This window comes from Falco biarmicus, chromosome 8, assembly GCF_023638135.1.
Source record: "Falco biarmicus isolate bFalBia1 chromosome 8, bFalBia1.pri, whole genome shotgun sequence".
Classification (NCBI taxonomy): domain Eukaryota; kingdom Metazoa; phylum Chordata; class Aves; order Falconiformes; family Falconidae; genus Falco; species Falco biarmicus.
Genome location: NC_079295.1, coordinates 1,671,127 through 1,699,008, shown reverse-complemented (window position 1 = coordinate 1,699,008; position 27,882 = coordinate 1,671,127). Strand labels below are relative to the sequence as shown.

Sequence of the window (27,882 nt, the reverse complement as noted above, 5' to 3'; positions counted from 1 at the left end):
AACATACTCTATCTTTTCTTCTAGTAAGCTACACACCGCACCTCACACCCGCTCTGGGAAAGTAACCTGGGAAAGCAGGTTTTGTATGAGACAAATGCTATGTTGATATACGAAGTTATATTGCCATAAACCAATTACATTTTGTATCTAAAAATATGTGGACTAGGGGCTGCCTATTTACTACAGTATACGTCTGCTACAGCTACAATGCTGTAAATGGAAATTTAGAATCATAGAATCGCTCAGGTTGGAAGACCTCTGAGATGACGGAGCCCACCCGTTACCCCAGCAGTGCCCAGCCCACCGCTCAGCCATGTCCCCAAGCACCGCAGCGGCACGTCTTGTGAACCCCTCCGGGGTGGGGGCTCCGCCGCCTCCCTGGGCGGCCTGTTCCCGGCTCCCTCACGCCCGGCCTAACCCTCCCCTGGCGCAACTCGACGCCGTTTCCCCTTGTCCTGCCGCTCGTTCCCGGGGAGAAGGGACCGACCCCCCCCTCGCTCCGGACACGCTCCAGCCCCTCCGCGTCCCCCCTGACGTGAGGGGCCCGAAGCTGCCCCGGGGCCCGAGGGGCGGCCGCGCCGGTGCCCAGCGCAGGGCACGCTCCCTGCCCCGGCCCTGCCGGCCACGCTGCTCCGGCCACCAGCCAGGGCGCTGCCGGCCGCCTCGGCCACCCGGGCAGGCCGGGGGCTGGTGCCCAGCCGGCCCCAGCCGCCCCCCCGGGCCCTTTCCCCCCGGCCCTGCCCAGCCGCTGTGCCCCGGCCTGCGGCGCTGCCTGGGGCTGGGGTGACCCGCGGGCAGGGCCCGGCGCTGAGCCCTGGGGACCCTCACACGGTGGCCTCGGGCCCTGGGCCCGGCCTGCCCCCTGCCCCTGCACAGCCCCCTGCCCCGGGCAGCCCCGCGCTCCCCCGCACGGTGCCACCCCAGGCTGGCTGCGGGGCCGCCATCCCCTCGCCCACACCACTGCTCTTTGGGCCTGGCTGTCCAACCGGCTTTTAACTCGGCGTAGAGCGCACCCATCCCAGCCATGAGCAGCTGGTTTCCCCAGCACAATGCTGTGGGAGATGGTGCCAAAGGCTTTACCAAGGGCCAGGCAGACACCGTCCACAGCCACGGTGCGGGTCACCGCATCGCAGGACATCAGGTTAGCCCAGCAGGGCCTGCCTTTCGCAACCCCGCGCTGGCTGGGCCTGATTCCCTGGCTGTCCTGCACGTGGCGGGCTGATGGCTGCCAAGATACTCCACACTCTTCCCCAGCACCGCAGTCAGGCTGACAGGCCTGTAGTTCCCTGGATCCTCCTTCTGGCCCTTCACGTAGACAGGCAGCATGCTGCCAGGGAGCGGCCCAGGAGCACCGCGCCAGCTGCCACAGCACCCTCGGGTGGGCCCAGCCGGCCTCAGCCGCCCGTGCGCGTCTCAGTGGCGCAGCAGGTCACCAACCACTTCCCTCTGGATTATGGGGGGTCCATTCTGCTCCCCATCCCTGCCTTCCAGCTCAGGGGACTGGGTACCCGGACAACAACTGGTCTACCTACCAAAGACTGAGGCAAAGGCAGCGTTAAGCACCTCGGCTCTTCACTCACCCTTTGTCACTCACTACGTTTCCCCCTGTATCCAACACAGGGTGGAGACTCTCCTTAGCTCTCCCTCTGTTTACATACCCATCTTGCTATACAGCGCACACGATGGTTTTAACAGTCCTAAATACAGTTCAATTAACAGCAGCTTGCATCCATACCCAGTTCCTGGATACAGGGCCAGATAAAATCTAGACAAAATGCTAAGCACTCAAAGGAAGACAACGTACACACTGTCTATTAATTGCATGGGAGTTAGCACTGCCATCATGTAATCCTTGGTAAAAACATGTTATTTTATTTTTTTTTAATTTATTGCGATCTGTTAAAAGTTATTCCATTTAAACTGCATTGCACAATTTCCAGACAACTGAATCTGTGAAAAAAGCCTTATGGCTTTGTGTCAGGTCTTTCCACATTATTATGGTGCAAAGGCTACATAAATTTATCTCCTTCTAATTCTGGATTCTTTTAAAATATCAAGACACCGGGGGTTTTTTCCATCTGCAGCTAAGATTTCTCCCATCTCCCTCACTTTTACATGCAAAACCAGAGTTTATGCACAAGAGAAACAGAAAAAGAGAAGGATTCAGGAGAAGCCTTGAAGACATCTGATGGCAATTTTGTTCTGTAACAGCTTCTCCTTCCACAAAAACCATGTTGCGACCGTGGGGGCACCACAGTGCCGTATCAGTACTGCAGCTGTACCCGCAACTCCATCCCAGCCTCCCTCCAGCAGCACAGGGAGGGGAAGAGTGGGACAGGGGAGCTGCCATACCTCAGCGAGACAGTGCAGGAGCTTACTACACTACCAAAAATCACACTGCTGTCCCTCACAGAGACAGGACATTGCTATCGCTATTACAAACAGCATAGAAACAGTAGGTCTCTTGGCAGTCTCTCTTTTTTGCTTTTGCCCTCTCCACTTTCCTGTACAGACACACACTCAAAATTGTAAAGCACAAAAAGTCTTTGCAAAATGAAATTTTACTACAGAGCTACAGGAAGGTTAAGTGGGGGGGGGGCGGGAATCGCATGCTTTTATGGCAATAAAAATATTCCTTAACCTTATTATTGAAATCACATTGGATTACTAGGCATATTATTTTTTTAAGTGTAATCCACATTTCACCATAACCCCTGTAGTTTTCATCTCGTATCACTCAAACCAGGCCATGAAAGCTCTCCAGCTAAAAATTCTTACGTTTCTTTCCTACTTGCCTCTATGAAATATCATACTACCTTTCTGGTCCCCTTCTAGAAAAATTCATAAATTCATACACATTAGGATTTAGATAATTTAGGACCAGTCTTTTAGTATCTGGGAATAACAATCAGCTTAACAGAAGCAGCTTTGTATCAGTAAAGTTCATAATAAAAGTACTTATGGATAAATAAATAAAAGAACATCTCTATCATACAATGCCAAATTAACCCTTGTGATAAATTTATTAATTCAAGCCTTGAAAGGTCAGCGGAATACGAACTCGCTCCTTTATGAACAATATACTCACACTACATAATCTGATCTGGTTTAATAACAATCTAATCTGGGTTTAATCTAATCTGGTTAAATAGACGTTCAGTAACTTCTGAACAGCTTTGGCACCAATACTGACACAGTTCAGTACAAAATGGTAAATTTACTATAAACCATTTTAAACTTTCAATGACAGAATAAAATTCCATGGACAGTAGTTACAACGACAAATCTTTAATGACTGCCCGTTTCTGCTAAATTCTGCCACAAGGTTAATATTCAGTTCTTAAAGTAATACATCACTTTGTACTTGTAAACACCCAGCTGTTCCCCAAGGAGAACCCCTACCGCTTGTGCTTTAGGTGCAGGAAGTGGAACTTGTTCAACATCCCTCCAGAAGTCCCCAGGAGGAAAGGAAATTCTAACCCCGCAGCACCACGGAGTCCCCTCGGGTTACGTGGCACCAAAAAGGCTACGGCAGGACCTACACTCCCCTTTAAACACCAACCTCCAGTGCACTCCCCTATACATCACTTGCCCCAGGAGAAACCAGACTTGTAATCCTTCGCTGGTGTGCTCTAGTCCAGACTGTAGCATCTCTTACCTAGCTGGAAACTACTGTTTACCATACAGCAAGTCACCTTTTCTGAGATAAAAATGAAATCAACAGGTCCTTCCTTGGCAAACAAAAGAAAAGTTCCATGTTTGATCCAAGAGGCAGATCCTGCTGCTTCTGTGAATGCATATAAAACATATTTCCTTTGGAACAGATTTATGCTATTCTGCATAGGGTTTTATTTTATGGGTGGGGCTGTTTTTTGTTGATTTGCGTTTCTTCGTTTCATGGCAATTAGTTGTAAAACACCTTAAGATGCATCGCCAGAACAACTGCTCAACAAAGAGCACTTTCTATCTTATTGTAAAATATTCAGACACTCAACCCAAACAAATGGTGTCTGTAATAAAAATACTGCTATGTATCTTCATTTGTACTAGAACAAATCAGTTTTATTTGTTCATTCTGCGTTTTAGTGTCACAGGTCTCTTAGAAAAGATAATTTATAATTCCTTATGCAATTAGATATGAAATTAAGTCATCTTACTCTGCAGAAGAATTTATAAGAGACCAGGTTCAACCAGTTCCACTGAAAATATTTTGACAGCATCAAAAAAGACAGCATAAAAACCTTTAGTGTTTTAACAAATTAACACATGCCTTTTGGGTAAAGTACTGTACATGCTGTTAATCTTTTAATTAGGTTCTCAATTTCACATACACATTTATGGTAGGGGGGATTTTTAGTGATCAGAAAATGCAAATGCATGGTGTTGCTATGCTCTTTTAGCAGAGATACCAGAAGAAAAGAAAGAAAATAAATAAAAAACAAACCAAAGAACACACTAGTATGTGCAGCCCTCTATTTAAAAGCTCCATAATAAAATATTAATAGATCTTTGTCAATATTACCAATGAAACACCATTCTTCATTCTTTTAAGGAAACAAATACAGCTTTCAGACTGAGGAAAAGAAAAAAAGGACTTGTTCTCTACACTCAAGCCACAGAAAAAGAAACTTTTATGTTCGTAATGCATGTAGTTTTTAGACCCATCATCAACATTTAAAAATATGTAATTGATGCTATCTATATAAATGGATATATAAATAGTGACATTTGAAACATATTTTATGGTAGCATTTCACAAAAAATGCCAATTTTCTCATGCGGAATGCTGCACAGCTCTGCCTAAACATCTCCTGCGAGGATCTTGAAAAGACTAAGTATTATCTATAGCTCATTATTTGATACATTCTTTTCCTCAAGCATTTGGTCCATCCTCAGTTTCAACGCAAGACAAACACTTTTCCCCCCACAGACTATTTCGTAGAATCTCTAGCTGGTGCCAAAAAAACAAAAAAAAACCCAAAACCCTACTCAGAAAGGCAGACAAATTGCCATCAGTTAACTATCGCTATGCCAAGGGACATTTTTAGCATGGAGTTGTCACTGTTAAAGTAGGAACTATCTACTTCCTATCCCACATAATGATTTTTGTTAGAAAAAGGAAAAAGGCCAAAATGTGGCTAAGCAGCAAATACATTATAAAAACAAATTATGAAAGCAATTTAGGCTAAGAATCCTGACTGACACATCTTCCTCCTAGCTTGTTTGTTTGAATTTAACTCTTTGTTGGTAACTGTGGAAACAGCCAGGTGAAGTCACAGATGCTGCACATACAAAACTGAGGAGTGAAAAGGGTATGCAATACAGACTCCAAATCCTAGGATTACCATAGCTTTACTGTTTAATTAACAGCTACTTCATCGAGACAAATTATTCTTCCGCTGGAAAGCAAAATCACCCATAAATACTCAGTGCAAAATACCCCAACCTCATCTCGTTCAACTTGATGCAATGCCTTTTTTTGACCACACCTGTATAAACGTGTTTTTAAGTTGTCTGGATAAAAAGTTATTCATTGGCCAAAAGGAAGACAAGAGTACAAGCAATTCCCCTTAAGCCTGCACCAGTGTGGAGAGGAAGAGGCACCCGCCCCAAACAAGCAAGTAGCCCAGTGGACGGGAGGAGGGTATGCACACCCCCTTCTCTCACCCATAGCTTGAATTTGAAGCTTCATCAGCACACTGGGTGAGTTTCCAGGGAGCAGGACAGTAGGCAAAAGGAGGTCACTAACAGCATTGTCCTCCGCTCATCCTTTTCCATTCTGTAAATGGAGCCATTTAATCTGCTGCAGACCCCCGATGACAAACAATGCAGGAGGGCAGACTGCCCTTGTAAAATTCAACCGGTACGAAAAGATGCAAACATCAAATACAGTTGCTGATTGACAGGTTCATTTATATTCCAATAAGGGCCAGGAGGATTAAAGCCACATCCCCTCTACAATGCCCACACGCTGTGGTGAGAAACCCTCCAAATTGACCCTTTGCTGTCAATGCCAGAAGGATCTTTCCTAAAGAGAAGATCAGACACAGAACAGGGATCAGTGTGTTTGCCCTTTTTTTTTTTTTTTTCTAAAACCAGGAAACGCTTTCTGTTTATCCCCTTTACGTTTTCTCCCCTTACTCTTGTTAGGTTTTCAGTTTCAAAAAAACCCTGGTTTTCATGCTCAGCTCATCTATGTGGTTAAAAGGGACTGGGAAGTAGTGCCTTACACCATGAGCTTGCAAGGGACCCTGCTGGCAGCACCGCTGCTCTCCACATGCTCAAACTAATTCCCCTTTACACATGCAGCAAGACCCAGACCTGGGCGCTGATGATAAATGGACTTCGGACAGACCGACCAGCAGAAAGAGCTCTGCTTTCTCCCCAGCAGCATATCCATTATAAATGTCACACAGAGGAACCTATGCCCAAGGCAAACCAGGGATCCGAAAAGCTGGGATGTGCTTCCCAACAAGCAGAGCCAGTCTGGGGGATGAGCCCTGTCTCCGCTAGGTTAAAGAAAAAAGCGGCTGGAGGTGGTGGGCTCAGCTTTGTGCCCCTGTGGGGAAGGCAGATGGGGCAAGGCAATCTGCAGCTGGAGCGAAAAGCATCCCCTTGTGCCGCAGGGTTAAAATGCTGCCTCCCTTATCTAAAGCAGGGACTGGAGGGAAAAAAAATTCTCAGTAGACAAGAATGTCTAAAAAAGAAACGAGAAAAAAGGCAAAAAAAGCTACCCTAACACGTTAACCACCACAAGGCTTTGCTCTCATCATACTACTGAACATTTAAGAGTTTAGCGTGTTAGCTAACAGGCTGTTAACTGCACCTTCCTTTTCTTCTCAGGACAAGGGAAGACCTAGTCTGACCTAATTTATTCCCATATTTAAGTACAGCACTGCTTCATTACCGGATTCATGCAAGAAAAAAAAACAAACAGATTTTTATTTTAAATTAAAATTAATAAAGACCACTTCCCAATTTTCCTCAAAAATACCAGCGGTTCATGGGCTTGTGGGCTTAGCTGAGAGGTTGGGAAGGGGGCCAAGAAAAATCAGAATTTATTACACGCTGGTCTAAGTTTTTAATTGAGTACACACAGGCCTTTCAGAGTGAACTTGATTTTTATTTTACCCCAAACTACTATAAGGCTTGCTGTGGCACAAAAAAGCCTGTGGCTCAATTTCCCCAGCATTTCTTCATTGGTTTATAAAGCTGGCAGAGTAAGTTAAAATCTTTCCTTGAAGAGTACGAAGCTTGACGAAAATTCTGTCCTGCAGCATTATCTTTTTGCATGCAGCCTGCAATGTAAAGCAAATGGAAGGCACTAAAGAATACAGCCCCCATCAAACAGAAGCACCGATGCGCTGTTACGGCCTCAGCAATATTTCTCAGAAACAAAGGCGGAGAGGAAGGAACTCAAGTTTAATGATTTCTACCCACAGCACAGCCTGAGTGCGATCCACTACGGCTGTGGAGCGAACGAATGACACACACGCTCCTGCAACAAGTCCACTACAGCCCCCGCAGTCAGCACCAAAACACAAAGCACTTGGCCTCCAGCTCCCGTGGCAGGGCTGCCAGGCCTCAGGGACAGGAGGGGAAGGAAGAGAGGTTGTTCCAGCGAGCCAGCCGCAGCCCACCCTGCCCACCGCACCCGCCCCGTTACCCCTGCCTCCTCACCTCTTGCCGCGGCGCACCACAAGCCAGACGGGCAGCAGCCGCCAGAAGTGCTGAGCTCTTCGGGGCTACCTTTGGTTAGCCTCCTTTAAGCTGCTCAAACACTAATAAATTACCCATTTACTTATACTACCCAGATGTTTGCCATCTAGAAAAATAGATTATTATTTGTAGAGGTTTTGTTCCATCACAAGAATCCTGTAAATAATATACTGGGATCAGAAAGCCAGCACCACGTGGCAGCTGTTACACACCCCAGCATGGGGGGGTGGCAGGGTAGGAAAGGAAAGGGAGACGCTTCTGAGCACCCGCTGGAAGTTAGGAACCCTCACAGGGAGCTGCCAAAGAATCAGGGATGCACTGGAGCTCATGCTCCTGGTGTAACGCGGTTACTTAAAACAGCACTACAGAGAATAAGGGTGACAAACAACCTGAAAGGTTGGTTTATTAATTGGATGTTGGTCGTTTGTTACTGTGTATATATATTATACTTTTATAGAAATATGTATTTGTATGTGTGTATATGTATGAAATATATGTGTGTATTTATAGTCTAGATTAAACTATAAATATGCATGTGTTTATATATATAGAACGAAGTAAAACAAAATATATTCCACTTCTTTTATATATATATATATATAAATATGACATCCCAACATTTTTTTATGTCACATTTTCCACCAAAAAAACCCCACATTAATTTTAGTAAACCCTACAAGTATAAGCAGCCTCAATCTCTACCTCTTCTTTTACTCTTTAGGTGAGATTTCTTAAGATTTCAAGGAACGTTTCAAGAGAAGTCTGGGGCTGTAACTGAAATGGCATGAGATGCTGAACCTTTAGCAACAACGTCTTTCAAACCCTCTGTCCATTATGCACTGGAATGCCTATCAAAAAGATAAAGAAGGAAGAGGGTTTCAATATTCTCTCATGAGACTTTCTCTCATGGTTCCTATAATTGAGTTTCACTTACAGTTGTCATGAAGTTTTGTAGGGTAGACAAAACAGTGATTTGCTGATAAATGTCTGTATATGGGGAGGAAAATAAATATTTGAGAAGTACTAGCTCACCTTCTCCAAGCATTAAGGGAAAGGCAAAGAATACAATTCAAGCAACATACAATTCAAGAAGGAGCAGCTTTTACAAGGAAAACTTTGAGTGGGATGACTGAGTATCACTGCAAGAAATCCAGTCCGCTTAGCAATCCCAGACAAGCTGTCACGAAATGGCATGTCAGTTCACTGCAAGATGTCCATTTGAGTCATACCCCGCACACATATTACTGTTAAATGATTTAAGTTGGGCCTCTTACAATTTCACCTGCAAAACTGGGGAGAAGAAAGAAGAGCTTACCCATAAAGCGTCCCCAGTAGAAGCAAGGGGGGCAAAGGGTAAGGGTAAGAAGCTGTGAATTATAGATGGAGTAAGACCAAACTGCTGAAAAGGGCTCCGAAGAGGGCCGGGTTGGTTTCTTTCATTTGTTTTGGGGTGGGTTTTTTGTTCTGTTTTAAGACACACTGGTTTAGCAAGGTGATCATACTCTGCAGCAAAAGCATCTGAGCTGAGAGAAAGAGAGCAAAACTCTACACAGACCAACAACTCTGTTAGGCGAGACCACTACGCTATCCCTGTACAAACAAACAAGAAAAAAGTAGCAGCAAACAGTGACAGTCAGGAAATGACCCAACATTTAGTTTGTTGATCACTGTATTGTACTGTTATTTAAGTCGTTCTATCACCAGTCTCTCTCCTGTTCATTAAAGCCAGTGTAATACTGACTAGAAGGTCCCTGACCACATGAACAGGGAGCCACAGCTCAGACATACAAATGACGCTGGGTACTTGGCTGAAGCCTTAGAAGATCCCGGATTATAGCACCCTTGTAATTTATTGCACATTATTCGCAGGAGAAGCCAAGCCTCCTCTCATTTTTCCCATCCTGCTACCTTGCACTTGCATTAAAACTAGCGTATCTGGTCTTCTCAGCTGCAACACACTTTAGCTGCACACATCCAGCACAGCTTAGCGGGGTTTCACCACACTTTTACTGTACCTTTCTTGATACAGAAATGTAAAACCAGCTTGTGTGTGTGTTCAATACAGCCCCCAGCTGGTATGTTCTGCTTTTACCTGACATCCAGTTGGAAGCTACTGTGGTTCTGGAGATTCACACGATCTTTCCCTACTAGTCATCTGCCCAGACCCTTTGAATTGCCCCAGGGCCCTACCCTCTCGGACCAGCTTAGACAAATCTGATCCCTCTCAATGTTTACACTCTTCAGATATTCGTACACACGATTATAATCCCATAAGTGGCAAGACGATCGATCATACTGGTCTCACAAAGGCTAGGCAAAGTGAAGGAGCCCAGCACTCAGCCTGCCACGTTATCACACGCTGGTGTTTGGACTGATTTGCTAAACGTCACCATATGAAACAGATTAGGTCTTTGTTTTGAAATAATACTTATAAATGCAGGCCACAAGTGCAAGAGACCTCCAGTTAACAGCAGAGCGCAGAACCGAGCTCACATACTCAGACCCTTGAGGGAAATGAACGCAGCTGTAGTCTGGGTTCTTTCCTGCCCCAGCTACGTGCACCGCGGATCCAGAGGAGAGCCCTTAGGTGTCTGCGCCTTGGTTTCCTTGCTGTACAGTCAGGAGAGCCGCCTTTCTCTCTTGCTGCACCTCACAGCAAGGACAGCTCCACTGGTGCTTCAGAGCATAGTGCCCTGCAGAAGCACCAAAGCCAAACCAAACTTGTCTTACAACTTCCCATGGCTTCAAGCAACATCAAAGCCTCCCAGATGAGGCAGCTGGAAAAGGACAGTTGGTCCTGAGATATACCTTTGGGTGTCATGGCATTACGCCAGAGGTAACCCCATCAGCCACGCTGGCCAGGCACCGACTGGCAGCAACGAAATCATCCTCCTCCCCACTCCAGTCGTGGAAGGCTGACAGGGCTGATGCCATCTGGTCTCAGCTCGCTAAATCACTGTCCCCACAGACCGTCTCCTCTGGAACCCACTACTGCAATCCCACATGGCAAGGCAAGAATTAAGCCTCTTCTGTTTCTTTTTCCTGTCTTACACCTTCCCCACTGACCACTGCCAGCCTCTCCTTCCAGGCTTCCGCTCCGACCAGCGACTCCCAGCTCTGCAGCCACAGAGCTTCACACTCTTCAGTCAGCGCGCAGCACTAGGAGAGACAGCACCGCGTGCAGGGGGGCCTCCAAGGCACTGCCTCTTGCAAGGGCTCTGCTCATGGCAGTACACTGCTTAAGAACCAGGGCTTGGCAATCTCTGTCGTGACAGGAATGGAAAAGATCTAATGTTTCTCCTGCTCTGTGTTAACTTCCCTCTGCTGTTTTCTCACCTCTCCTTCTGCTCCACTTGGCACCTCAGCACCATTTCACTCTTCTGTACACCCTTTTCCTTGCGGTGGCCACACGCAGCAGCTAACCCAAGCAACTGCTTTGCCAGTACCCAGCTAAAGCTGTGCAGAGACAGCAGTCTGGGCAGGCACTCCACACTGCCCTGCCAACACACCCAGCAGAAGCACCTGGGAGGAGAAGGCAAACTCCATTTCAACGGCCCGTTCAGCTTTGCAAGCTTTTGCAGACAACGTGCACCAGTCCTGTGTATACACTCACAACAGATCGCAAGGAAATGGTCAAAAGAAAAAACATACCTTTCACAGAACCATAGAACGGTTTGGGTTGGAAGGGACCTTAAAGACCACCTAGTCCCACCCCCTGCCCTGGGCAGGGAGACCTTCCGCTAGAGCAGGGTGCTCCCAGCCCCGTCCAGCCTGGCCTTGAACCCTCCCAGGGACGGGGCACCCACAGCTGCTCTGGCCAGCCTGTGCCAGCGCCTCGCCGTCCTCACTGTGAAGAACTTCTTCCTTATGTCTAACCTACATCTACCCACTTTTAGTTTAAAGCCATTCCCCCTTGTCCCACCACCACATGCCCTTGTAAAAAAAAAACAAACCAAAACAAACCAAAACAAAAAAACTCTCTCCAGCTTTCTTGCCAGCCCCTTCAGGTACCAGGAGGCTGCTCTAAGGTCTCCCCTGAGCCATCTCTTCTCCACTTCTCCAGCCTGAACAACCCCAACTCTCAGCCTTTCTGCATGGGAGAGGTGCTCCAGCCCTCTGATCATCGTATATACATATATCCACAAGATATCACACTATTTCCTTTTTCAAATGGATTCCAAGAAAGCAGAACTTGCTATTAGCACCAAACTAGCACTACTTTTCCTCCACCCCGCTCTGAGGAGGGAATTGGCTTTCACAGCAGGTCCCAAAGCTGCAGGACTGCACACAGGGTACTCCAGACCAGAGCCACTTTCATACTGTGGTCCCAGCCCTCAGCACTATATACTTTATGCACCCCCTACCAGTTCCCTTCTCTTGCATAGTTGTTAGAATACCCCACTCATTAAAAAAAAAAAAAACCAAAACCAAAAAAAACCAACACACCCCCATAAAAACACCCAAAAACTCCCCTCAAAAAAAAAAAAATCAACCAACCAAAAACCCCAAACAAACCCACACTGCATCTGGGCACGTAAATTTCATTAAACTAGACATGGAACAGGTGCCCCTTTAAAGTATGACTCTCTTCCTCTCCGGAAGGCACATGTAGCAGGTTCCCTCGTGTCAGGTGTAGACTCAAGTGATGAAAGAAAAATACATAAATGTTTATTAAACCTTTGTTGCCATTCACACCACCAACTTTCACACCCCAGTGCCAAGCTGTTAACGAATTCCCATGCTGTTCCAGAAGACTTTTCACAGCTCCTGTCAGAAAAGGGAAGTTTCACGAGGGCAGCACTCACTGGAAAAGTCTCTGCTCTCGCCGCCATCAACAGAAAACGTTCACAGCCAGCTGTTTGTGGGCTAAATGTGTCCTGCCCAAACTGTGTAGGAATAAAGAACTGCTTCCCGTGAGGCATGGGGCCACCTTCACGTGTACCTCCTGATACGGATTTGTCTCCTGATTATCTATGTGAAGACTTCTCTATTTACTTCACGACCAGGGCTAAAAATTTGCCATGATAAGCCAAGCGACCGCGAGCCAGCATGTGAGGCTTCAGGCCAGGTGGCAGCTGCGTGTGCCAGCTGCAGCTCTATGCTGGGACACGGCACCACCTCCCCGCGGAGCCCTGCGGCTCCAGGCTGCTGCTGCCCAGGCAGGCAGCCCCGCGGCAGGACCCCTTTGGGCACGCAGAGCCCTCGGGGAGGCAACACAGCACCTAGCCCTCCACGTCACGCTTCCTACCTGGCACCCAGACCTGGCGGCAGTGCCGTACAGCTGGCAAGTGCGAGGCACACACCGCCTGCTGGATGGAGCCTCAGCAGGTCTGTGGAAGGGCATGGTGAACGGCAGCGCAGGCGGTGTGAAATTGCACAGCAATTCTTCCTGCTGCCACAACTCCTCTTTCCCCCCACAGCTAGCTCTTTTATCTGCCACCGGAGACCCTGTTCTAAAAGGAACAGGCAAAGGCAATATGTTTCCCACAAGACAAAGTGAACATTGCTACTCCTCTCAGTCATCCAAAACAATAGGGGGGCGAAATGAAACACCTTCCCAACTCAAAAGGTGACAATTATTACACGCTGCATTACAGCCTTTACCATACAAAAGCTTTGACAAGCTCACATTTACTTTGTCCCTGGAGGATGTGGGGACACCAGCTCATATCAGTGTTTTGCACAGCATGTTGCTCAAAGCTCTACCATTTTGAAAAATGCACCTGAGGATCTTCAGCTTCTCATGCAGATCCTGTAATTCAGCTGATCATAAAGCATAAAGTACTAAGTGACTGTTTATCAACGTATCTTGCTAAATGAAATCAATCCCGAGCAGCAGAACAGAAGCAGACTTCTACAACCAGAATGAGTAAAGCAAATAGCTTCCCCCCCCCGCTTTTAATATCAGCAAATTGTGTTCCCAAATAAATCCTCCTATCAACAATTCAGCAGCATGTTTCTGTCAATCCTACTTGACAGATTATAGCCCAATATTCTATAAATCTTCTCTTTAAACTAAACAATCTCAGAAACCTATTAGCACTCTGTCCCTGCCTCTGCCTCACCTCTCAGCCTGCAGACAGACAGCACAGAAGCAAGATACTACAGAACAGGCTGCATAGTTCAGCTTCGTATCTTAAAATCAATGTGCCCTGCAGTATTTATCTAGGACATATAAAAGACTTTGGAGAACTGGACCTTCAGTGTGAAGGTTAAAAAAAAATAACAGAGTAAGAGGTTAAGTAACTTATAGCTGACAGATCTTTAAGGTATTTTCTGTGGTTTCTGATTATACCACCTGACGTTTTCTAGTGGAACGTAACTGCTGCCTTAAAGACAAAAATGCCAAAGTCTCTTCTTTTAGACTAATTACAACAATTAGAAATTCAACTTTTATTTTCTAGACAAGTTATTCAAGCAACACATCACGCAACAGATTAGTATTTGAACCTGCTCATTGTCAAAGCCTGTTGTTCAAAAATGCAGCGGTCGTTTCCTCCCTGCACAGTGACTAATTTCTGTCGTGAGCCAATCTGTCTCTCCTCCTTGCTATTCTCAACAACAGAGAGATGTTGCAAAAGCAAGGCTCCCCCAAGTGAGACGCTCAGCCAGTCTGGATCACTGCACCGAATGGCATGCCTCCTTGGAGCAGGTTTCTTGCAAAGCCTATTCCCCTTCCTAAGTGCCAAGAATCAAATCTTGGCCACCTAATGCAGAGTGTTCCACATGTTAGTTCGCAACACCTTGAGCAACTGTGTTAACTGAGATGGATAGTGCTGTCAAACAGGAAGCTGGCTCACCAGGATGGAAACAGTGGCATACACTGACCTTTTACATTCAGGAAAAAAGCATCCCTAAAATGACATGAAACATTTCATATTAAAAAATAAAACAACTACCTTTTCACAGAGCTTTTGTTACCGTATCGTGTAAGCAAACACATGTGCAGGAGCTCTGCCTGTAAAAAGAACCTGAGCCTCCCTCACTGAGCAGGGGCTGACAAAGGAAATGAATCACTGCCACCCTGCTTGGAAAGAAGTTTGTACGAGGAGCCGGTGCTGTTAACCACTGCCTGGACTCCTGGATTCCACAGCACCACTGCTCTCCCTGTTCGCACGTTCAAATACCTAGCTATAAAAAAAATAACTAAAACCAACAGGTAAAACGATCCAAATCCCCAGGCAAAGCTTCTATTAAACTACTCTAAATGTGCACCGGTTTTATTGGTGACATGGTGATGAAACTGAAACTGACAGGCTTCTCATCCAAAAGAACAAGCACTGACTGAAATAATCTGTTTAGTACAAAAAAGCCTCTTAAAATGCAAAGTTCATCCTGGAAAATTTTTTCCCAACCCACCACCTCCTGCCCATCTCCCTCAAGACTAGGATTTTAGGTTTGGGTTTTTTCAAGCTAATATTTTGAGTAGAGAGAGGAAAGCTTCGTTTATTTTAAGATTTCACTGCTACTGGAGAGTCAAGTCTAAGTGGAAGGGACCGTATAGCTTTACAAAGGGCTTTGAAGCAATACAGTAGGCAAGTGAAAACAGAAATCGGCCTGCACATTTAGCGCTACAATTACCAGCCATAAAGAGAGCATGTACATATATCACCATTATACACAATTTTAAAAATTAAAAGGCTAAAATGTGCTGTTCAAAATGGTCCTGATACCAAGAGGAATACTAACTACCATCTAGCTGTACACCTAGAGCTCTTCTGTGCTGACTTCCTCGAGACAGCAACCTGCCTCACCGTACAGAACAAATATGTCATGAATATGCTGGCTGATCATTATCACCATGTTTCACACTTCAGCAAGATCCAGCTAATGCTTTCTAGGCAGGCTAACAGGGTAGGGCTTGCTGTACATCTACTTTAAGATTCAGCAATCAACACAACTGATACAACCACTTCCAAGATTTGCCACCAATTTTCCTGCGTTCTCCTTACATCAAACAACCTCAGGTGCTGTCTTCTGCCAGTGCAGAGAAGGGGGAAAAGAACTTTATTGAATACCTTGTGCCTGAGCCGCAGAACTGTGGGAATACCCCAGAGCCAGGAGCGCTGTCTCCACCAGCTGGCTAAAGAGCACATCTTTGCGAACCAGAACGAACTCGGCATGCTCTTCTCGATTATCGTATTCAAGAGAGGCGTCCGACTGCTCCACCACACAAAAGACTGGAATCATCAAACCTAGATAAAAAAAAAAAACACACCAAAAAACAACAAAGCATCAATAAAAGAGGAACAAGAAGTGTGTCATACATCTCTGATTAAAGCTGTAAATTAAAACACCTCCTCGAAGGCTCATCTTAAGTAGAAATCTGCCTTTCTTCCCTGTGGGATAGCTTTTGTTTTCTTTCCAAGGGAAATACTGAAGTCTCATCACTTGAGTCATTTAAAAACCACACCAAAAGCTCAGGAAAATACGATTCAGGAACAGAATCGCAATCAGCATGAGGACGAACAAGATTTCCTAATAAGACCTTTTCAGCATCACAGAAGTTTTCTACAGTTCCATGAACACCCCTATTCTTTCAGGTCAGAGCTCCTCCACGTTCAGCCATGCGACACCTGACACACGAACGCCACTCCTGCTTCTCTCCACAAAGCAGAGGCAGGGAGGATCAGCAGGGGCTCGTCCCCACGCAGCTCTCGGCTGGGATAGGCTTGTTTGCACATTTTCAGAGCACGGTCAGTCTTCTCACTGTGCAAGGAAAATACCCTCGCATTGATTTTGCTGAAAACAATAATCTCGTGTTGGCAGCACGGTCATGCAGACCCAGAGAGGCCAGTGGCTGTTCTCCTGCTGCATGTATGCAGAGAGTGAGAACAGCTCTCTTCGGAACAGGATCAAGGATAAGGAGGAACCACAGAAGTGGAAAACTCAGGGGGTGGTCTGGATTCAATTTTGTTCTGTTTTATTGTAAATTTACTTTTGTGGTTACAGGATCAAGTAATCTCTGGCAATAAATTGCAGGACATGAACTTAAAGGGATTCAATACTACAGACAGTAGAGGAACAAGCCAGTTTGCAGGAGATGGCCCTACAGGACTCAACACATGTGCACAGAGGGAAGACGGAACAGACGGAAAACCTACAGAACTGCACGGCCATTTCCATCGCCTGCTGCAGGCCAGGCTGTCATCAGGGCGGAGGCAAAGGAAAAACCATTACCTCTAGTCATAGAAATTTATTAGTTTGTTACTAGCTGAGGTACTAGATGAACTAGGAAATACTGGGGCAGAGACGGATCTCAGCCTAAAGCAGTTGTCCAAACGGGCTATCTAAGGTCCATAACGCTGCCAGAAAGTTCACCTCTAACTCCTGTTCTTCAGAATGAAATACAACCATTTCCAGTACGCATAACAACTATGAACAATAACTCTGTATAGGCCAGGCACAAATCACTGTATTCTTGGACCAGGCACTTCTTTAAAGAAAAAAAGAGGAGAAAGCCACATTTCAGTTCTCCTTCCGTATGAAGTCAGTTAAGCATCTTCCAGATCTTCTGCTACCAGTAGCTTCACTATCTACAAACCAATAGTTACATAACCCTCCAGAGGAGTCACCCTGCCCTGAAACAGGTTCAGTCACACCATTAACAACGGCTAAGGGACTTAAATCCTCCTTGTCTTGAATTTGCAGATAATAGATTTACTTTAAAATGTATTTTAGATACACAATTCTCATTTAGTGACCTATCTGGCATGGAGCAGCTCCCAGTTTGATATTCTAACTGCAGGCCAGCAGCAGCAGCTATGAGCCACGATATCCAGTTGATGTGCTTTAGTTCTTTGTTTTAAAACACATCCTGAAGTAATGTGTAAGTAGGTTATGGCACCACATTGATGCTGCTCCCTCTTCACTGCTTGGTTCTGGGTTAAACTAATGCCTTTTGCAAGTTCAAGCAGCCAAATTCAAACACAGAGTGTTGAAAAAAACCAACCAAACAAACAAAAACCAACAAAACTTCAGTGAAAAAAATATCTCCAAGTGCTTTCTTGAAAAGACAGTGCAAAGCTGATCCTGTTCCTCTGAAATCAATGACAACATTTCTATTCTTATCAAAGGTTAAAAATTGAATTCTATTTGTACGTAAGTCATTTAACTAGTCAGAATGGAATTTAACCTCCATAAGCAACAAACATCCCCTCCTGTCGAGCATACAGTCCGTCATAGCACTTTTGAGGGGGCTGTTAGTATCTTAACAAAAGATTACAATACTTGGCCAAATGCTAAGGCTGTGATATTGGTTGTGTAAATTATGTTTTGGCAAGACAGAAAAAGTAGGTGAATGCAAACTGATGAGAGGGATGCCACAGCATCTTTTATCCTCCTGCAGATGCTTTCCTTGTCACACAACAGTCTTCCCACTTTCTCAGCACAGAAGCTGCACCTATTCTCTGTGCTCATTGTTTACTGTCTCAGTACAAGCAGGATCTCAAAAGCTAGAACTGATGCCTGATAGACAGAACTGACGGAACTGTATATGACATCACTTTATGGATGCCACAAAGGACCCACAGGACTCTTGCCCATGATGACTTCTATGACCCTTCCTGCTGCCCATGCTTGCAGGGACCCTGCTCCAGAAACAGCTTTTGCAAAAACATCTCTGAACTCAGTGACCCTGCGTTACTGATGATAAGCTGCTGTTAGTACCTTAAAAACAGAGAGCAAAGGGCAGGTTACCACATCTGCCATCACTAACCCATCCTCATGCCTCTGGTTATAGCATTCGGAATTTTACTCAAAAGCAACACTAATCCAACTTGTTTCCAAGCAAATCTCACTCCAAGGAAGTTCCATCTGCTTTTCCCTCTATTTTGCATTGGGGAGTTAAGCTATAATGTCTCCAATGGATTTATTGCCTCAAACTTCTCTGTTTCCTGACATTATCTGAAAATAAATTATCATACTCTCAGTACATTGGAATTAGAAGAAAAAACAGCTGCAGCCAAAAGCCAGCGTGCTCTTTACACACTGCTACACACCATGTCTTGCTCCTAAATGCATACATTACACCTCCAGCTGACTACAGGGCCCTTATAGAAGAGCAATGCAACTTAGTCACTGCTCATTGTCACTCTAGTTGAAGAACTTACAGCAACACCCAGAGAGCAGGAGGACCAAGCATCTACAATGAAGTCTCGCATGAGTGCTACAGCACTGCAAGCCAGCCTTACTCATAAATCCTGAAACTCCTCATCCTTTTCCCTAATGCCCCATCAGCCAGAACTACTGTCATCCTCCCTCTCCCATGCACACGCACAAAAAAGACTTAGGTCCCTTCTGCACTGAACTTCTGTGTGTTCGCTCTCCAAGCTTTACAGAGATGCTGCAGCGAACGATGCTGCACAGCTCGTGGTAGATGACATACGGCACTGATTTTCACACACGGAGAAAACAAGGGGTAATGTGAAGGCTAAAAAGGAAACAGTTTCTTTCCTTAAAGGATGAACACAATGCTGGAATGCACACAGAACATTAACAGCAATCACAAATTACACAAAAGACTTTTTCTCCTTGATGTTAATTCACTTAACTGACTTACAAGCAGCTCTTTCGTGCTTCTCACAGAGCTCTGAGCCCATATAGATAGCATCTGCATAAAATGCTAGGGGAGCATAAACAAGACCTACATAAAGGCTTTTATAAGGACATCCATACACAGCAAGAATTCCTTCTAATCCATGGAAAAGAACAGGGAAAAACTGTTCCCACTATTACCCAGAACAACCGAATGGTTAGCAGTGACCACTACCTTTGTGTAACATAGATTTTTGTAAAAAAATTAGAGATGGGATTTAAGCTCCACTGTTCTATTCGTGGAAAAGCTGCAATGTACAGAGAAGACTCTGTAAACATAGCTGTATTTTTTGCTTAGACTCTTCTAAGGGGAAGAGAAATTAAGAAGAAATTAAATATGCATCAAAGACACCTGTGTTCAAATGCACATTTTCTCCTCCTCACCCATTTCAATCCATGGCTTTATTTCACCAGGGAACAATCCATTCTTAAAAATGAAGGAAAGTGAATTTTATTTTATTCAAGAAGTAAAAACTCTGGACATTCCGCTGCATAAAACATTCATTTTTACAAAAACCCTGAAGCCCGTTAAAAGTACGATCGAACGGCAGTCATGCAGCTCTCTGGAAAACATTTTCAGTTTAAGATTTGTAAGTAAAAGCTGTAAAGTTCTAATGACCAATTAGAAGGACAAGACAGAGCAGATATTAAAAAGTCCTGCCTTGTTTCTTTTGTTCATTCGCAAATGAGACTTTGTCCAGTACATGCTCTAAAGCAAGCAATAAATGTGACACTTCATCAGCACTGAGCTTCTTTGCATTGTCCGCTTCAACATAACCATCACAGGCTTGGCGCCTAAAGCAAAAAACAAAAGGATACAGAAAGCTGAGGAGGAGGTTAAACCTATTTCAGCCACGCGCCTCTCCAGCCATTAAATAAGGAGCAGCACTTGTGTGTCCTAATAAGTATAATATGAAGTTCAACCAGTAAGAAGAGGCATCAATAAAATACATGTCTTTTTAGATTAAAATCTGTTTCCATCAGCACAAGTTCTAAGCCCTGTCTAGGTGTTATTTAATTTAATCTAATTTGAACAATTTCCAAACATCAGCTTGATTAATTTCAACAGCATGGTGTTATGGAAAGATTCACTGTACAGAGGTTGTCTAGCAGGGAATTAATAAAGAAGCCAGTTCTTAGCCCTGAGTAACATGGGGTTTTAAGATTTCCCAGATTTCTAGTGGGAATACTTCACAGCACAAGCATGTTTTCTTCTGGGAGTGAAACCCACCAAAATTATTAAAAACTGAGATCAAATGGTGGTGTCAAACCCAAAGGAAATCATTCTACAGTGGAGAGATTTTTATCAAATGAAGAAAGTGGAAAATAAAGTTTTTGTTGTTGCTGTTGTGCTTTGGGTTTGTAGGTTTTGTTTATTGGTTGGTTTTGGGTGTTTTTTTTAAACAGAACACAAACACACAGAGAGTAATCTCCCTCAAAGTCAAAGTAGATTTCTATGGTTGGGAGTTCAGAAACCAGGTCATTTATTTGAAAAGTCACAAACTACTGAAAACTCTTCATTACTGTATGCAGAAAACATTTTCCCTAGATGAGACTGTAGCGTGGGTCATTCTCTAAGCTATACAGAGAAAAGAAGGAAAGGAAAAAGAAGGAAAGGAAAAAGAAGGAAAGGAAAAAGAAGGAAAGGAAAAAGAAGGAAAGGAAAAAGAAGGAAAGGAAAAAGAAGGAAAGGAAAAAGAAGGAAAGGAAAAAGAAGGAAAGGAAAAAGAAGGAAAGGAAAAAGAAGGAAAGGAAAAAGAAGGAAAGGAAAAAGAAGGAAAGGAAAAAGAAGGAAAGGAAAAAGAAGGAAAGGAAAAAGAAGGAAAGGAAAAAGAAGGAAAGGAAAAAGAAGGAAAGGAAAAAGAAGGAAAGGAAAAAGAAGGAAAGGAAAAAGAAGGAAAGGAAAAAGAAGGAAAGGAAAAAGAAGGAAAGGAAAAAGAAAGAAAGGAAAAAGAAAGAAAGGAAAAAGAAAGAAAGGAAAAAGAAAGAAAGGAAAAAGAAAGAAAGGAAAAAGAAAGAAAGGAAAGAGCGAAAAAAAAGAAATCTAGGTAACGGCAAGCGCAGAATCCACAAACGTCTATTCCCACACACACCTCGAAACACTGAATTAAGAGCAACTTCAGCTGGACTTTTAAGATGAGACCCTTACCCTACAGCAGAGACCAGAAAGCTCCATTAGGAAAGCATGGGTCATCTTGAGGAAGCTATCTAGATAAAGATTCCATACATTTAACAACAAAGCAAGCTTCCACAACTGGCAATAACCTCAGGAAACAAACTACAAACACTTCCTAAACCTAATCTGCTTCTGCCTTTTCCTTAGGCGAGAGCCCTTTATCCAGCAAAGGCAGCAAAGGGAAAGCAGTCCATTTATTTATTTCTCTTTGTGCTGCAGTGGAGCTGACCTTATGTATATTGATTTGGTATTTACCTCTCTTCCCTTTTCTTTTCAACAAATTTGAAAAATTAACCTAAATGAAGAAAACTGTTTTAAAAGGCAGAAATCAGCATCCATGCGGCACAGGGAAGGTTTGCCAGGTCTCTTCCTCACATCCTGCAGCTCTAATTGAAAAGGCAGAAACCAATTAAGTTTGACAGCTTTCTGTTATTCAGAAATACCTGAATTTCTGCATGGCCATCCCACATCGTAGCGCAACATTAATCCATCATTTCTATTCTCAAAAATTTAACACCACTACCAAGACAGAAAAAAAAAAAAGGGGGGCGAAAAAAAAAAAAGCATGCCACTTCTTCAAAATGTTGTAAACTGCAAATCCTGAGGTGATTGGAAATGAAAACCTAGTGCATATGCTAATAATCAGGAGGTTTCTGTTCAAGACTGAAGTAGCTGAACAAACATAAAATCATAGAATCATTTCGGTTGGAAAAGCCCTTTAAGATCACATATAACTAGAGAAGACTAAATCGTAATGAGGAAAGATCAACTGCATTCCAAAACAGTTTTTTTCTAAGAGGAAGGACACCTAATAGCATTTCAGAAAAAGATTTTGGTCTGCTCTCAACACCGCTTTCATTTAGACCCCATCGGAGCTGCAGCTGGTGGCGATGCGAGAGCGAGCCCTGCCGAGCCCACGGCGGCGGCGGGCCCGGGGCGCAGCCAGGCGGGACAGGCAGCGCCGCGCGTCCCCACGGTGCCACACGCGCAGCGAGGAGCAGGCCCGAAGCTGATCCCAGGTTCAGCCCACGCCTGTGCGCTTCAGTGCTGAGGTGGAAGAGGCAGAGCTCACACGTTTCACCAAGGGTTAGTCACGTCCATTAAGGCTCCCTTCCAAGCTACTCCATAAATTATACATATAATTAAATCGGACAGAATATAAGCTGTTGGCACTTAACTTATTTACAATAAATGCTTGGTTTGGGTAAATGGACTGCGTTTCAGCCTTTTACGTATCAAGTACCAGCTTACAACAGTCTCATTATGAGGCTGAGAATTCTTCCACTGTAAATCTTTTTTAATGGGGACTGGAGGAATGACTTTGCAGTTGTTTGTCATTAACCACTCGGAACCACGTGAAGAAAGCTGCGTGTACACGCTGACAGGCGGCCAGCGGGAAATCTCTATGACAAATACAGGAGACCATATCAGGATCTTCACAACTGCACGGTCCTATGCAAAACAAAAGTGTCAAGCACCTCATCACAGCAAAAGGTTTTGTTTAAACACAAGGACCTCACTTTCTGCTAATCCTCCGCTCTCCAACGCATCCCAGACAAAACGCGAGGTAGCTGATTTTGCACATAGCCAGTAACGTGATGCTGTTAAACTCCTACTCTTCACGGGTTTACAAGCCCGTTGCAAATAATTTGTTCCAGGCTGCAATTTGGTAAAGAAGAGCTCAGTCCACAGATTATTTTAATACGTTTGCCAAAGAAACAGAATCATGTTAAATAACATTACATTGTAGAATTTTTCTTCTTAGGAGAGCCAGAGGAAGTAGAACTAAGGACAATATCTTTCTCCTCCTCCTCAGTTATTTTTTCTGGCTTTGCATATTCAAATAAATCTGTAGGCAGGAAATGCATTTCTACAGATTGTATTTTAGCCAACGGTAAATGCAAACCACAAGATATTATTTACATCCTTCTTCAGCTTCCAGTCCTTTCTGTGGCTTCAGTCTCCCGACCATCACAACTATCCCAGATCTCAGGAGGAAATCTTACAAAGAAGTCGCTGCAGATGTCCCCTGCTTCTGACAGCTTAACTAGCCAAAGAACCCTTCCCTTAGCTGAAATAACAGCTTTACTGTTTAACACAAAATATTCCAGGCTACTATCCCACCACAGAAACATATTACGAAACTCGTAACTTGATTTGATAATACTTGAGTTTCTCAAAAAACACAGAAGTAGAAAAGAAAAAGTGGTATTCAGAGCATGTGCTGAGATGAACGAGAACTGCGAAACAGAGGGATGTGAGAACTGCGAAACAGAGGGACACGGGGATTTGCCTCGCGCGCCCGGGGCAGGAGCGTTCCCCGCAGGAGGCGAGGCCTTTTGTTAGCCGGAGCCGACCAACTGCTCCCGCCAACGCACCCCTCTGCCTCTGCCAAACCAGCCGCGCTAGCTCAACCCAACTTGGAAGCCCTGGCACCAGCCAGGTTCAAAGGGCAAGAACGGGAGCAGCCCGGGGCTGTGCCGCTGGGTGCAGGGACAGCAGGCGCCGGCAGCCAGCAGGCAGGCGCAACGCAACGGGGGGACCCAGCACTGCCAGCTCTCCCCTAAGCGAGAGGGAGGTGAGGGGTGATAACCCAGACCTCCACACGCGGTTTTAAAGCAGCCCAAGTCCGAAGGCAGCACAAACAGCTGTCCCTGTTGTCACGGCAGAAAGCTGGGCTTGCCCTGCCAGCCCCCCCGCGCCGTGCAGAGCGCCCGTGGCAGAACCAGCGCTGCACGTTCAGCCAGGACCACGCGCAGCCACCCCAGCTCGCCCAATGCAGTCGTGGAATCGTTTCGGTTGGAAAAGACGCTTCAGACCATCAAGCCCAACCGTTTGCGTCAAAAGGCAAAGGTGAAGACACGATAGCTACATTTTTCCCCAAATAAAACAAGCTCTGTTGTTTCAAATTGTTTCCCAGTTAAAAACGAAGCAAAAATCCCCCCACAGCAGTACTTCATAATATGAAATAATGGAAAATACACTTCTTTCACTCAAGACCAGTCAAGGAAACGCTTTTAAATGAAACTGGTGTGTTTTTTTAAAAAAAATCATCTTAAGCCATTAATTTCCTATAAGTTTTAGGTTTTGGTTACTGTAACTTAAAAACAAGTTTAGGGTTCGAAGGGGGGTCTGCTTTGGGGGGACTGCTTTCTGTTGTTTTTCTCTCAACTAGGTAACAAAACTCGCCTAAGGGGCCGAGACTCTCTATGCCAAGTTCCACCCAGAATTAATTTTAATGACCAGCATTTTTAAACCCTGAAAACTGGAACCACTAATAAGCCTTTAACTTCGGTGGTGCTAGCAGATGCCACCATATTATGTAATTTTTAAACTAAAAAACATCTTCTAGCAAAAGCATTTTAATGAAGGTTCTATTAACTAGTCTCCTGGTACTGGGATAAGTCCCCTGGAATGTAACAGAAAAGCTTTCGTAGCTGGTTTGAGGTTTCATTTCTGGAGAAGAGCTGCGTACCACGCTCGGGCCCGTTCTGGGATCTCCGCTGGGACCCACCAGCAAGCTCTCTCCTCCTTCGTGTCCGTTTCCTCTGTGAACCTGCCTCTAGCAAGAAAGAGATAAAATCGTATGACGCCTCCTTCATGTTGCCAGATAAAGAGCTGAATGGCGAGTCTAATGTGACGGCTGCACCTACATCTCTGTCTCCAAGCCCAACTGCAGGCTCCAGCCCTAAGCCAAGCCGCCCGGATCTGCAACTGCTGTAATCCTAGCCTCCTTGCCTCCTTCCCTAGTGTCTTCTAGATACTGGCAGCATCAGAAAACCCTATTTCTACGCGACAATGTCAACAGATACGGCAGAACTGGTTACGGGCAAAGTTACAAGTACGGGCGCAGGAGGACAAGCTACACCAAACACCGCCTCAGAATGCAGGTCATCAGACTCCAGGGTTCCTGACAGAGGCCTCCACCCTGCTGCACCTTCAGCAAGGGTTCAGCTACCGCCACCACAACATCACTACCAGGTGGTATTTTTCTGGTATAAGGAGACCACGGAAGTCTTCATCAGAACTTCAGCAGGAAAACAGAGGAGAGAACCACAACCAAGAAACAGCAGGAGCCATGCCCTCATTCCATCCTCTAGAAAGCAGCTCACTACCCGCTCTGTCTCCTGTTTTACCAGTCAATACGCAGAGAGCCTTCAGACAGCCTGCACCCACGGCCCTTTAAGGGTCAGGAACTGGCATCTGGGGCTTGGACTTTACTTATAACTCCAGTCTTCCACACCCCACACACCCCCCAGAGTGAGCAACTTCTGAGCAGCATTCTCTCATGCTCCTTTTTCAAGGGCAGAAGATCAAGAGCTGTGCGGGAAGCACTCCACATTTTCACAAAGATGAGATCACGCATTTGACAGCTATCCATTTGAACATTATTCTTTTGGGAACATTTACTCTTACCAGCCAGCAGATCACACAAACGGTTTTTAATAACTCCCACATCTTTACCAAACAAGTCATGAGGCTGAGGAACAAGAGCGAAGAGGTACACCCTCTCTCAGGTGCACACAGCACACTTACTTCGTGCAGCCAGTTAGTGATATTTTGGGGTGAGAGTGGGAAGGACCTACCTGCAGGCTGACCTACTGTGTGTGGATTCCCTGGTGAAGAGTCACCAGTCCCTGCTTTTGGGGCTCAACAGGCTGAATTACTACAACATTACATACACAGCGCTACAGTGGAGAATCAGATACTTCTGCTAGCGCAAATCCATGTGCTCGCTGAGAGGTGTTAGCCAAAGAAAGCAGATTACATCTGCTCTCCAAAGGCTGAACTGGCTCCCAGTTCACTCTCGGATGCCATTCCAAATGTTGATTTGTAAAGCTGTATGGTACATGACTGGAGCCAAGGCTACCGTACAGAGGATCCCTCTTTCCACGTATGGTACAGCAGAAAGGATGCTTCTGCCTACAGCTCTAGCACTCAGCTTCAGGGAAAAAGGAGAGCCAGGTTCCCTCAGCCTTGGCCTCCACCCACAGTTCGGTCCCTTCCCAAGCGCCACACAGCTGCGGTGCTGCCCGCACGGGGTCCTTCTGCCTGCAGGGTTTTCATCAGAAGACTGAGATGGTGAGGTAGCTACAGGGTCACAGAAGAGTCAGCCCCAGGCAGCAATGGCTTACGATACTGGCACACACGTCCACAGATTTGGAGAGGCAAAAAAGCGGGGGAAAAACAAAGCAGCACAGCTTTTTATTTTGAAGGAGAAGTAAGTGTTTTTCACTACTCTCTACCTGTCCATGGCATTCTCTGAGCTTCTCTGTTTGGTAGGTCAGTATAACACCGCAATCGTATCAATATAATCAGGAAGGCTCAAGCCAGTAACAGAAACGTTACAGTCACGCTTATGGCAAACCCGGACACTTGGGTAATGCCTGATATGACCTTTACATCAAGCAGTATGCCTACTTGCTGCATACTTGCTCACAGGAGCCCATCTGAAGCCTACCATCCAGACTTCTAGCTTGAGCAACAAACTCTACTTAAAAAAAAGAAAAATTAAAAAAAAAAAAAAAAAAGCCCACACTTGTGTTACTCTGCATTTTCTCCAAGTCTAAAAATTGGTAGAGTGTATGACAGGTCCACCTCATTTTTCTTAATGATGTTTTTATTATTCTTTCACTCAATTAAAACAGAAATGGATATTGCATCTTCTGACTGTATAATTGTTATTGTAATCTGTTTTCGATCACTGCTTGGGAAATGGGTCCAAAACAACATAAACTATCCACAGCCTCAGAATACAAGTCATTTTCTTTTACTACGATACTTAAAGAGACATCTATCATGTTGCTCTGCTAGCATGTTTGTATTATGGCAAAAAAGTTATTTGTAAGTTGGGAAAAAACATTACGAAAATCACCTTTTACTCCGAAGTATTATATAACTCATAATTTATAACTACATTTCTTAATAACCATTCAAAATAATAAGGCTGGAAATTGTGCACATCTAATTTTAATATATAAATAATGGAAATGCATATAAACCAAAATATGCTCAAAATAGGAATTTATATTACTCTCAAAAAATAGTCTGGTTATAGTTTTGAAAATGACATGCTTCATTTCCAATATATGCCTGTCAGCTAAATTTATGACAAAACACTCTCTGTGAGTTTAGATTACCAGGATGGTAAATACTTCTATGTGAGTTTCCTCACTTATCTGAAGTTTCCATCCAAATGCCGACGAAGTCAGCAACTTCTAGAGTGAAGTGTCGGCAATACACAAGTAAAAACAGACTAATCCAGCTGCTTCTCAACATTATACAAATAGAATAGAACATAGAACGGGGGGGTGGGGGGGTGGGGGGAGCAGAGAGAGTAACCTTGCGGCTGTATGCAGTGATACAAATCACAGTTCTTGGTACAAGAAACT

General features: G+C 44.8%; 1 protein-coding gene across 1 annotated transcript in view; it reads right to left on the bottom strand.

The window, feature by feature from the left end:
• SATB2 (SATB homeobox 2) overlaps positions 1–27,882 on the bottom strand; it is a 136,515-nt gene that overhangs the window by 99,696 nt on the left and 8,937 nt on the right. Inside the window, exon 3 of the mRNA XM_056350123.1 lies at positions 15,738–15,914. Coding sequence (XP_056206098.1) covers positions 15,738–15,914 — 177 coding nt within the window. The remainder of the gene's footprint in view (positions 1–15,737; positions 15,915–27,882) is intronic.